General features: G+C 43.3%; 1 protein-coding gene across 1 annotated transcript in view; it reads right to left on the bottom strand.

Annotated features, from left to right (window-relative positions):
- LOC136626664 (pregnancy zone protein-like) overlaps positions 1-13,073 on the bottom strand; it is a 184,070-nt gene that overhangs the window by 156,762 nt on the left and 14,235 nt on the right. Inside the window, exons 4-5 of the mRNA XM_066601682.1 lie at positions 8,129-8,274; positions 519-671 (exon numbers count right to left, since the gene is read on the bottom strand). Coding sequence (XP_066457779.1) covers positions 519-671; positions 8,129-8,274 — 299 coding nt within the window. The remainder of the gene's footprint in view (positions 1-518; positions 672-8,128; positions 8,275-13,073) is intronic.

Below are 13,073 nucleotides of genomic sequence, written 5' to 3'. Positions count from 1 at the left end.
GTATGTAAAATTTGGACGCTAATTCTTTTGCGCTTAGAATTTAATAATCAAGTTGTGACTACTTAGCTTTTCCTATTTGTGACATAATTAATGCTCGTGCCAAATTTTATGTTTCTACGATATCGGGAAGTGAGAGAATTAGATTCCGTACATAAAATTTGAACGCTAGTTCTTTTGCGCTAGAATTGAATAATCTAGTTGGGACCCATTACCTTTTCCTACTTGTGACACAATCAATGCTTGTGCCAAATTTCATGTTTCTACGACATCAGGAAGTTGGAGAATTAGATTACGTGCGTAAAATTTGGACGCCAATTCTTTTGCGCTAGAATTAAATAATCGAGTTGGGACCTCTTTACTTCTCCTATTTTGGACATAATCTATGCTTGTGCCAAATTTCATGTTTCTACGACATCGGGAAGTGAGAGAATTAGTGGCGAGTCAGTCAGTCAGTGAATCAGTGAGTGAATGAGGGCTTTCGTCTTTATATATATAGATACCGATGGAGCAAAACTTACAAGATCTGATAGCAGCGATCTGTCCTGAGGGTTTTGAAGTAAATATCCTTTATCCACAGAACGTATAGAGCAGAGGGATGCAGCGCTTGCTGACACTTCCAAATTTACACTTGCCCCAGGATGGACCAGCTCCTCTGAGAACTTAAGTTGTACCTGTATAGTGGATGACAAGACCTTTTGATTTAGGCTCTGTTCACACTTGCATTAGGAGCCTCCAAATGGCTTTCCATCTTTTTTTGGGTATTTTTGAAGGCAAAGATTGTGCAGTCTTTAGCGCTATGTCTGCCATAGAAAATACTGGAACACTGATGGACCCTTTTAAAGCTAACAGAGTACATCAGGATTTATTATTGTATTGGGCATAGCTGTCACGTCTCCATTATAAATGTAAGCAATAGTGCTAGTGTGAATAGAGCCTTTAACCTTTATATTAAAAATGATATTTTATATTATATATATTGTAGTGGTGCAGTATACAAAATGACCTGCAGAGTGTGCTAGTCAGGCATTCTAATACCTGCAAGAGGGAAAGAGAGGGTTAATACCCTAGGTGTAGCAAGAGTTAGCTGCAAAAGAGGCAGTTTGTGCATGAAGCAGGGAGACGTTGGCTGAGAGAGCCAGAGAGACAGCCCAGTGGAGCTGGAGGGGCTGCTAGCCCCAGGGTCCAGTGCAGACCCGCAAAGGCACGAGGTTGACAGGGACGACAACCCTAACCTCAAACACCTAGGTGGGGTGCTTATATGGACTTTGATTATGGAAGAATGCTTATTTGGACTCTGTTTCCGTTATTTGTTATGTTGTGAATAAATGCTTGCAGGCACCAGTCTTAAAGAGAAACCATGTCACATGAAGAGTTTCTACATGTGTAATGGCCATTTTCTGGTCTGAAAGATTAGCGATCCGTAGGCAAGGGACCCCAACTTGCCACTATATATATATACATATATATACATATATATATATATATATATATATATATATATATATATATAGTGTATATACATACACACACACAGACATTATTCAAGTACAAAAAGCTTTGACTTTAACAATGATTTATCAAGTATCATATTTGTTAGACTTTGGTAAAAGCACAATCGGTGAAGGAAAAATCCCTGCGCTCCGGAACCGGTAATATACTTCTCAGTCCGTAACTTATATTTTATTATGTGACGCGTTTCGGCAGTTAAAATGCCTTTCTCAAGCATATAATACACACATAGATTTAATTAAAATATATATATATATATATATATATATATATATATATATATACATACATATATATATAAATTTAAAGTCCACCTACACTCCCTCTTGCTAGCGGAGAACGCCAGTGTGCGAGCCATCTTGGTGTCATGTGATCGGAAGGGTTTCCAGCTCACGTGCCTTCTTACGTCATTTTCTTTCTCAATGGGAAGCATCTCGCGTGCCATTTACGCATTCATTCATAAAAAAACATTGTTTACTATAAAAGGATATACGCTGCCATAATAGATGAAAGCAGAGAATTTCTTGTTTTGCTAATTCGTATAAGCTCTCAAATCAACTTCTATAAATCTTCCAAACCTACATTAAAATCATTAATATATCAATCATTATAAAAAACAATGTAAAAGCAATATAAATCAGAATGCTGTTCCATATCCCTTCCGATCACGTGACACCAAGGTGGCTCCCACACTGGCGTTCTTCGCGAGCAAGGGGGAGTGTAAGTGGATGTTAAATTTCTATATATATAGATGTATTGAATCTATATGTGTATTATATGCTTAAGAAAGGCATTTTAACTGCCGAAACGTGTCGCACAATAAAATATAAGTTACGAACTGAGAAGTATATTACTGATTCCTCTGGGTTCCGGAGCGTGGGGATTTTTCCTTCACCGATTGTGCTTTTACCTGAATCTCACAGCCCGGACTAAGGACGCATCCCAATGACGACTCTCCAGGAGGCTGGATTGAGAACCCTGGGTGGTTTATAGGCTATCGTGGATATCGGGTGCCAGTGGATTCTCTATCCATAGAATTCCACTGAGCACCAGGTGAGTACTCACCCACCTGTTTTTTCATTATACTCACTAGGTGGAATATGAGGCACCGGGTTAGGTGAGGCTGGCTCTGCTTCTTCCTGCTCTCGCGCGTTTGCGGGGGTGTGTGGCTTGAAAGTCATGTGACACGGGACGCCGGCGGCGGGCTTGGGGGGCCCTGTTTGGCGGAAAATTCAAAAAGAGACTGGGAGAAGTGCAAGATGCTGGACGCCAGACTTTAGCAGAACGGTCTCAGGGCTTAGTCAGACGGGCGTTTTTTGCCGCGATTTGCGCATGCGCATGCGTCCTGCGATTTTTTAAAACCATTGCTTCGCAATGGTATCGGACACATGAGCGCTTTTTATGCGCTCGTCCGAAAAATTATAGAACAAAAAATCGCAGATCGCACCTATCTGCGATCTGCGATTCCTGTTCGCTTCTGTATATGCGCTCAATGGGGCCGGCGGCAGCAGCGCCGACCCCATTGAGAACATATAGAAGACAAATCATTCTTCTCTGCCACAGCTGTAACAGCTGTGGCAGAGAAGAACGATGTTTGCCCATTGAATTCAATGGAGCGGCAATACAGCCGCTCCATTGAAAGCAATGGGCTGCCGGCGTGCGCGGGGTTAATTGTCGGGAAGGGGTTAAATATATAAACCCTTCCCTGCAATTCATGCTAAAATGTGTTAAAATAAAAAAAAATTGTATACTCACCTTTCCGCTGCAGCCGGAGTCCAGCCGCGGCCGCTGTCAGTTCTCCTGAACTGCTTCTCGGCACTATTCAGCCGGCGGGGCTTTAAAATCCCCGCCTGCTGAATGATCTGCTCTGATTGGTCACAGCCTGACCAATCAGAGGCCGGTTTCACTCACACACCCATTCATGAATTCATGAATGGGTGAGTGACTGCTGCCTCTCAGCGCTGAGCCAATCAGGGGCAGGTCTGACTCACATCCATTCATGAATTCATGAATGGGTGTGAGTGAGGCATGCCTCTGATTGGCTCAGCGCTGAGCCAATCAGGGGGCAGGTCTGACTCACACCCCCTTCACACCCACTGCAGGACGGCTGCCCGGAGCTGCAGGCAGAAGGTGAGAATGGAATTTTTTTTTATTTTAACACATTTTAGGATGGATTGCAGGTAAGGGCTTATATATTTAAGCCCTTACCGACAATTCATCCCGGGCTCGCCCGCAGCGCATTGCTTTCAATGGAGACGGCTGTATTGCCGTCTCCATTGAATGCAATGCGCTGGACAGCTCCGGCCCGTTTCTAATGAAACGCGGCTAGGAGCAGATTTTCGGGCGATTTGCGGGCGACTTGCGCGCACCGGTCACGCGATTTGCGGATGCGCATCCGTCATGCGATCCGCAAATCGCGGCAAAAAACGCCCGTCTGACTAAGGCCTTATTCTGTGCCAAAAGCCTGCAGCACTACCTGAATAAGTATGAGTGCTCCAGGACCTGAAAACCCAGTACAGGCCAGTACCTCCAGTATTGTAAGTAGCCAGTGCGGCACCTCAAGGGAATTAGGAGACCCCGGAGTGAGGACTTAGAAACAGATTTAAAGGAAAGTACTACATTTTCTGAAGATTTACAGGGAACATTTATAGACTCCTCTGATGAAGAAGAATATAGAAGATTTTTGTTTAGCCCTGAGGACATAGGGGAATTAATCAAAGCAGGGACACATTGGATGTGGAAGACCCTAGAGAGCCTAGGTCTATCCAGGACGATGTGTTTGGGAGTTTAGGAGAGCGACAAAGATCTACCTTCCCGGTTCATAAGAACATTTCCAAAATGATCTGGAAGGAATGGAAAAGACCTGATGTAGGGGGTAAATATAAGGGTTCAAAAGATGTTATCCCTTCTCGGAGGGTATCTGCACTGATTGGGATATTATCCCTAAGGTGGATGTCCATATTTCAGAGCTAACAAGACATACATCACTTCCTTTTAAGGATGCTACCCACTTGAAGGAGCCTATGGATAGTAAAGCAGAAAGCCTCCTCAGAAAGACCTGGGAGGTGACCTCAGGTCTTCTTGGAACCTTGCTTGTTTGGTTGGGACAGCTAGAGATGCTGGTTCAAAATAAGACACCAAGGGAGCAGATTTTGAGTTCATTACTAATCCTTAAAAAGACGACCGGTTTTCTGGCAGACTCAGCGGCGGAAACTATTAAGGTAGCTGCTAGATCTGTGGCCTTGTCTAATTGTGCTAGATGCACACTCTGACTAAAAACTTGGTCAGGGAATTCAAGTTTGCAGGGAATTCAGCCTCAAAATCCAAGTTATGCTCTTTTCCCTTTCACTGGCAGTTTTTGTTCGGTGCTGACCTTGATAAAATCTTGGAAAAGGACTCTGACAAAAAAGGCAAATTTCTAAAAGAGAAACTACGTAGGTTTAAAAGTTTTTTCAAGGCCCCACTCAACAGGACAGTTATAGGAGCAAAGGGAAAACAGGGCACTGGAGTTATCCAAAAGGAGGGAAAGAAAGGAATTTTCTCCTCAATCTCTCCTATCCAGATTTTCAAGACAATGACGCCATTCCAGTGGGGGTGAGGTTGCTGGCTTTTGCAGAAAAATGAGCCAAATTAAGCAAAAATGCCTAGGAGTAGGTTATAATTTAGAATGGACCTCTCAGCCCCCACAGGTGTTTCGAGACATCATAGGCCCAGGAGCCAAGATGACCCTGTTACAAAAAATTATTAAAGATCAAAGCTAGAGTGCCTGTACAAGGGTTGGGACAAAATTCCTGTCTGTTAATAATAAGAAAACCAAATCAGGATTCCAGGCTCAGGGACTCAGGGACCCCTGTTGTAGCAGGGTGTGGTGATATAATGCCTAACAGCTGGGTTATTGAAAAATCCCTCCTTCTAGACAGGGTTTTTCCCATAAAGTAATAGATACCCTACTAGCCAGTAGGAAGCAAACCACTAATAAAAATTTATTCTGAAGTATAGAAGAAATTTTTTTCTATAAGCATAATATTGGATTTTCTACAGCATGGGCTAGAGTTGGGACTTTCGCCAAGCACATTTAAGATTCAGGTTTCAGCACTTAGTGTGTTTCATGACACCAAGCTATCAGAAGTCAGCTGAGTCATATATTTGTTAAACATTATAGATTGGAAGTTCGGGCAAATGAGGACTTAGCTTTTGGCCGCAAGGTCCTTTCTGCAGTAGTCCCAAGATTTTTTTTTTGCTGGTGTTTCTCAGCTGGTGCTGTTGTGGAGATGATAGGGAAAGGTAGATTAGATTTACCGGTAATCCTATTTTCGGGAAGTCTCCATGACAGCACCCGTATATTCCCACTGCAAGTTTTTCTAATTTTTTTCCATTTCTAGCTTGATTTTAAAGAGAAGATGTTAAGTTTAGCTGTATAGATCCTAAACCCTTCCTAACAGGGTTTCATTATAAATACTGAGGAAGGTAGGGAAGGAGGGGGAGCCTTAAACTTCTCAGTGTGTTTCCTGTCCTATCAGGGGGAAATAATCTCAGCTGATGCTGTCGTGGAGACTTCCCAAAAAGGATTACTGGTAAATCTAATCTACCTTTGTAATGTCATGCCACTTAATGAAGAAAAAACTACAGTAAATTATACGGTATATTAAATTGGTTCTACCTGAATTACAACTAGCTGAGACCCCAATTGATACTGAGGGGGTCCCATGTCCCCTGTCGTCCTCAATGAGCTGTTACTCCTCCCCCCTTAAGTGAAGAGAAGACTGAAGGAGTGCTGGTCTTGCAAGCGCACTAAGGCTCCTATAAGAAGTCCAAATCGCAAAGGAACAGAATTAGATTATGTACGTAAAATTTGGATGCTAATTCTTTTGCGCATAGAATTGGATAATCGAGTTGGGACCCATTAACTTTTCCTATGTAGGACATAATAATCAATGCTAAATTTCAAGTGAGAGAATTAGATTACGTACGTAAAATTTGGACGCTAATACTTTTGTGCATAGAATTGAATAATCGAGTTGGGACCCATTAGCTTTTCCTATTTATGACATAATCAATGCCTGTTCCAAATTTCATGTTTCTTTGACACCGGAAAGTGAGAGAATTACATTCCATACTTAAAATTTGGACGCTAATTCTTTTGCGCTTAGAATTGAATAATCGAGTTGGGACCCATTAGCTTTTCCTATTTATGATATATTTAATGCTTGCGCCAAATTTTACGTTTCTATGACATTGGGAAGTGAGAGATTTAGATTACGTATGCAAAATTTTGACGCTAATTCTTTTGCGCTAGAATTAAATAATCGAGTTGGGACCCATTAACCTTTCCAATTTATGACATAATCAATGCTCATGCCAAATTTCATGTTTCTACGACATCGGGAAGTGAGAGAATTAGATTCCATACGTAAAATTTGGACGCTAGTTCTTTTTGCGCTAGAATTGAATAATCGAGTTGGGACCCATTAACTTTTCCTATTTATGACATAATCAATGCTCATGCCAAATTTCATGTTTCTACGACATCGGGAAGTGAGAGAATTAGATTCCGTACGTAAAATGTGGATGCTAATTCTTTTGCGCTTAGAATTGAACAATCGAGTTGGGAACCATTAACTTTTCCTATTTATGACACAATCAATCCTCGTGCCAAATTTCAAGTTTTTATGACATCGGGAAGTGAGAAAATTAGATTACATACGTAAAATTTGGACGCTAATTCATTTGCGCATAAAATTGAATAATTGAGTTGGGACACATTAACTTTTCCTATGTATGACATAATCAATGCCCATGCTAAATTTCAAGTGAGAGAATTAGATTACGTGCGTAAAATTTGGACACTAATTCTTTTGCGCATAGAATTGAATAATCGAGTTGGGACCCATTAGCATTTCTTATTTATGACATAATCAATGGCTGTTCCAAATTTCACGTTTCTATGACACCGGAAAGTGAGAGAATTACATTCCATACGTAAAATTTGGACGCTAATTCTTTTGCACTTAGAATTGAATAATCGAGTTGGGACCCATTAGCTTTTCCTATTTATGACATATTCAATGCTCGTGCCAAATTTTACATTTCTAAGACATTTGGAAGAGAGAAATTTAGATTAGGTACGTAAAATTTCGACGCTAATTCTTTTGCGCTAGAATTAAATAATCGAGTTGGGACCCATTAACTTTTCCTATTTATGAAATAATCAATGCTCATGCCAAATTTCAGGTTTCTATGACATTGGGAAGTGAGAGAATTAGATTCCGTACGTAAAATTTGGACGCTAGTTCTTTTGCGCTAGAATTAAATAATCGAGTTGGGACCTCATTACTTTTCCTATTTTGGACATAATCTATGCTCTTACCAAATTTCATGTTTCTACGACATCGGAAAGTTGGAGAATTTTTGGCGAGTCAGTCAGTGAGTCAGTGAGGGCGTTCGTTTTTATATATATAGATGTTCGAGCAGTGGGATTGCATTTTTGCTCACTCTAAGGCAAGATATGAACCTGTTTAAAATCCTTGATTTTTTATTGTCATTACGTTTCAATAATCCAGATTCACTGTAACAATATGATTGTGAATATTTTTTAATGCACCTTGTTGCTTTTTCATACCTTTTCCTTTGCACATAATGGAACTTCATACAGTACTCCATTTGCAATAGTTTCTCCATTTGGTAGTAATGAGAATACTATCAGAACAGCAAAACTGAACATATCTGTACCTATATGAATATCTATAGGAAACGAACCATGTATAGCTGAAAGCAAAAAGAAAATGACACTTATCAGATACTTTATATTCACAAATATAGGGACTTAGTTCAATAGCTAAATAGTAACAGTCAGGGTCAGAATGGCAAACAAGGCACAGCTGCTGTCAGCACCCAGTAAGATCAGTTAAATGCCAGGCTTACTGCTATGTAGATTTTGTGACATAGGATGTTGAGGGAGCTGCTTCTTATATATGTTTAGTCCCTTCATTTACCTCATTTTTGCCAGGTCTCAAATTCAGAACCTGCTGTACGTGAGGCAGGAACACTAATAAGAACACAAAATACAGTGTATATGCCAATAGAAAAAAATAGAATAGCGAGGAGGTACCGCCACAGATCTGGCTCAAAATACCAGAAGAAAAAGTGCTAAATGCAGCGCTTTTTCTTCTGTCTAAAAGCCGGGCAGCCAAACAGAATCTGAACGAACTCCAATATAGTGAATGGTGTCCGTTCGGCACTGTCCGATTCTGTCCTGAGACTGAGCTGTTCGGCTGCAGGGATACCCCTTTCCTGCTCCCCGAATGAAGCATAAAAGCGGAACTCTGCATGTAGATATGAAGCCACCCTAATAAACACAATTGATACACTATATACCCCAATAATGTAAATAGCATAGAGATATTTGCTATTCCTATAACCATAATAACCTATGCAATGCAGTGAACCTAATTTTTATGGTGATTGATAAATAAAAAGGTGCAATTGTTTTTATAATAGTGAGGACTTTCTAATGTTAAAAACGCACCAACTTGCAAAGCATTTTTAACATTAGAAAGTCCCATTGACAATCGCGTAAAAAAAAGCAGCAATATAGCATGAAAAAAGGCAAGCTATAACGCGTGAAAAAACGCAAGTGTGCAGGAGCCCATATAGCATGGAAAAAAAGCAAGCTATAATGCGTAAAAAAAAAAACGCAAGTGGGTTTAATTGGAGTTTTCAAACTGAATAGAAATGCACCCCTTTAAGGACCAGGCTGTTTTGTACCTTAAGGAGTAGACACTTTTTAGGGGGTTTTAGCCATGTAGTAGTTTTACTGCCCTATTTTTATCCCTTTAGCTACCAAAATTATTTTTGCTGCGTTTTTTTTTATGTGACATATAGGTCTAATTTTTTATATCTTTTTCACTTTTCTGTGTTTTAGTTTTATTGGGGGTAAAAAGCTAAAAAAAATATATATTTTTTTAACATTTATAGTTATTTTTTAAATTAGTATATTTACGCTACAATATAGTATAGGAACGGATTCCTCATTTTGTTTTGGACATTTTGATTTATAATATGTAGGGTTTTGGATTACAGGGCGCATATAGTTTTGGTTGGCGTCAGCATTGAGTTATTTTCTTTCTTATGTATATATTGTTGTTTTATTCTGTAATTTTTTAAAAAACTTATTTATGCAATTCCTTTTTTTTACTATATATGTCTCCCATGACGTCATATAAGACCTCTGGGGGACATTCACATGTGGGTTTTTTTATTTGCCATTTTTCCACTGTAGCTGGGGCATCAATAGGACCCCCAGTTACAGGGAAAAACATCCACTGTAGTGATATTAATCACTGGTAGAGGTGATCAGGGTCTTCTAGAACCCTGCAGCTCTACTGTAGCAGTGGATCCCGGTGGTTACGTGACTGCCAGTTCCCATAGTTGAAGTTACACTTCCAGTTTCACTTGTAAGTACTTAGTGCTCATTTAGCACTGTGTACTCAGGGAAGGAGATGACAGAAAGGGTTAAAAAACCCTCCTGCCTTGCCCTCCGGGTTATCAGCTATGACTAACAGCTGACAACCCATCCTGCTTCAGATTGATTTCAGAAGCAGAAGGCTTTAATTTTACATACGGCTGGGCTTAAAGCCTGGGACCAGGTGCTGTAAATTTACAGCGCCTGGTCCTAAACGGGTTAAAAACTTAATTATTTGACAAAATAATTGAAAAAAAGGAGACATAATTATATGACAAAAAAGAAGACTTAAAACAGGATCTTATACAGCTGTGTTACCTACTAGAGATGAGCGAACGTACTCGTCCGAGCTTGATGCTCTTTCGAGTATTAGCGTGTTCGAGATGCTCGTTATTCGAAACGAGCACCACGCGATGTTCGAGTTACTTTCACTTTCATCTCTGAGACGTTAGCGCGCTTTTCTGGCCAATAGAAAGACAGGGAAGGCATTACAACTCCCCCCTGCGACGATCAAGCCCTATACCACCCCCCTGCAGTGAGTGGCTGGCGAGATCAGGTGTCACCCGAGTATATAAATCGGCCCCTCCCGCGGCTCGCCACAGATGCATTCTGACATAGTTCAGGGAAAGTGCTGTCTTGCTGGAGTTGCTATAGGGAGAGTGTTAGGAGTTATTTTAGGCTTCAAGAACCCCAACGGTCCTTCTTAGGGCCACATCTAACTGTGTGCAGTAGTGTGGAGGCTGCTTTTTGCAGTGTTGCACATTTTTTTTTCTTTGTATATCGGCCGTGCAGAGCATTGCGTCCTGCAGTAATTTTACATAGTCCAGGGCCAGTAGTGGTGAGGCAGGGACAGAAGACATATTTAGTGTATATAGGCAGTGGGCCTTTCCAAAAACATTTGGGAAAAAAAATCTATTTGGGCTGTCTGTGACCGTCCTCAGTGTACTGGGTCTCTGCTGGGGGTAGTTGTCCTAATTCATATGCAGCCAGCTAAGTGTTACAGCAGGCTTGCGCAAAATTCTTTCCTGGCTCTGTGTTGGCTGTTACATCACCGCTGTATTCCTGTCCACAGTGATACTGTCTGACTCTGCAGTAATTTTACATAGTCCAGGGCCAGTAGTGGTGAGGCAGGGACAGAAGACATATTTAGTGTATATAGGCAGTGGGCCTTTCCAAAAACATTTGGGGAAAAAAATCTATTTGGGCTGCCTGTGACCGTCCTCAGTGTACTGGGTCTCTGCTGGGGGTAGTTGTCCTAATTCATACGCAGCCAGCTAAGTGTTACAGCAGGCTTGCGCAAAATTCTTTCCTGGCTCTGCTGTGCGTTCCGTAAGCGAAGTCAGCCTCCAACCACAGGCCAATAAGCATCACATTTAATTACAGCGTTCTGTTTCTGCACTACTGGTAATACACTATGCTGAGGGGTAGAGGTAGGCCTAGAGGACGTGGACGCGGGCGAGGACGCGGAGGCCCAAGTCAGGGTGTGGGCACAGGCCGAGCTCCTGATCCAGGTGTATCGCAGCCGACTGCTGCGGGATTAGGAGAGAGGCACGTTTCTGGCGTCCCCACATTCATCTCACAATTAATGGGTCCACGCGGTAGACCTTTATTAGAAAATGAGCAGTGTGAGCAGGTCCTGTCGTGGATGGAAGTGCATCCAGCAATCTATCGACCACCCAGAGTTCTGCGCCGTCCACTGCTGCAACTCTGAATCCTCTGGCTGCTGCCCCTCCTTCCTCCCAGCCTCCTCACTCCATTACAATGACACATTCTGAGGAGCAGCCAGACTCCCAGGAACTGTTCTCGGGCCCCTGCCCAGAATGGGCAGCAATGGTTCCGAATCCTCTCCCACTGGAGGAGTTTGTCGTGACTGATGCCCAACCTTTTGAAAGTTCCCGGGATCCGGGGAATGAGGCTGGGGACTTCCAGCAACTGTCTCAAGAGCTTTCAGTGGGTGAGGAGGACGATGACGATGAGACACAGTTGTCTATCAGTGAGGTAGTAGTAAGGGCAGTAAGTCCGAGGGAGGAGCGCACAGAGGATTCGGAGGAAGAGCAGCAGGACGATGAGGTGACTGACCCCACCTGGTTTGCTACGCCTACTGAGGACAGGTCTTCAGAGGGGGAGGCAAGGGCAGCAGCAGGGCAGGTTGGAAGAGGCAGTGCGGTGGCCAGGGGTAGAGGCAGGGCCAGACCGAATAATCCACCAACTGTTTCCCAAAGCGCCCCCTCGTGCCATGCCACCCTGCAGAGGCCGAGGTGCTCAAACGTCTGGCAGTTTTTCACTGAGAGTGCAGACGACCGACGAACAGTGGTGTGCAACCTGTGTCGTGCCAAGATCAGCCGGGGAGCCACCACCAACAACCTCACCACCACCAGCATGCACAGACATATGATGGCCAAGCACCCCACAAGGTGGGACGAAGGCCGTTCACCGCCTCTGGTTTGCACCGCTGCCTCTCCCCCTGTGCCCCAACCTGCCACTGAGATCCAACCCCCCTCTCAGGACACAGGCACTACCGTCTCCTGGCCTGCACCCATACCCTCACCTCCGCTGTCCTCGGCCCCATCCACCAATGTCTGTCAGCGCACCGTCCAGCCATCGCTAGCGCAAGTGTTGGAGCGCAAGCGCAAGTACGCAGCCACGCATCCGCACGCTCAAGCGTTAAACGTGCACATAGCCAAATTTATCAGCCTGGAGATGCTGCCGTATAGGGTTGTGGAAACGGAGGCTTTCAAAAGTATGATGGCGGCGGCGGCCCCGCACTACTCAGTTCCCAGTCGCCACTACTTTTCCCGATGTGCCGTCCCAGCCCTGCATGACCACGTCTCCCGCAACATTGTACGCGCCCTCACCAACACGGTTACTGCCAAGGCCCACTGAACAACAGACACGTGGACAAGCACAGGCTGGCAGGGCCACTATATCTCCCTGACGGCACATTGGGTGAATTTAGTGGAGGCTGGGACAGAGTCAGAGCCTGGGACCGCTCACGTCCTACCCACCCCCAGAATTGCGGGCCCCAGCTCGGTGGAAGGTATCTGCGGCGGTGTATGCTTCCTCCACTAAACCACCCTCCTCCTCCTCCTCCTACGCAACCTCT

This window comes from Eleutherodactylus coqui, chromosome 4 (genome assembly GCF_035609145.1).
Source record: "Eleutherodactylus coqui strain aEleCoq1 chromosome 4, aEleCoq1.hap1, whole genome shotgun sequence".
In the NCBI taxonomy this organism is placed as follows: Eukaryota; Metazoa; Chordata; class Amphibia; order Anura; family Eleutherodactylidae; genus Eleutherodactylus; species Eleutherodactylus coqui.
This window is presented reverse-complemented; position numbering and strand designations above follow the sequence as displayed.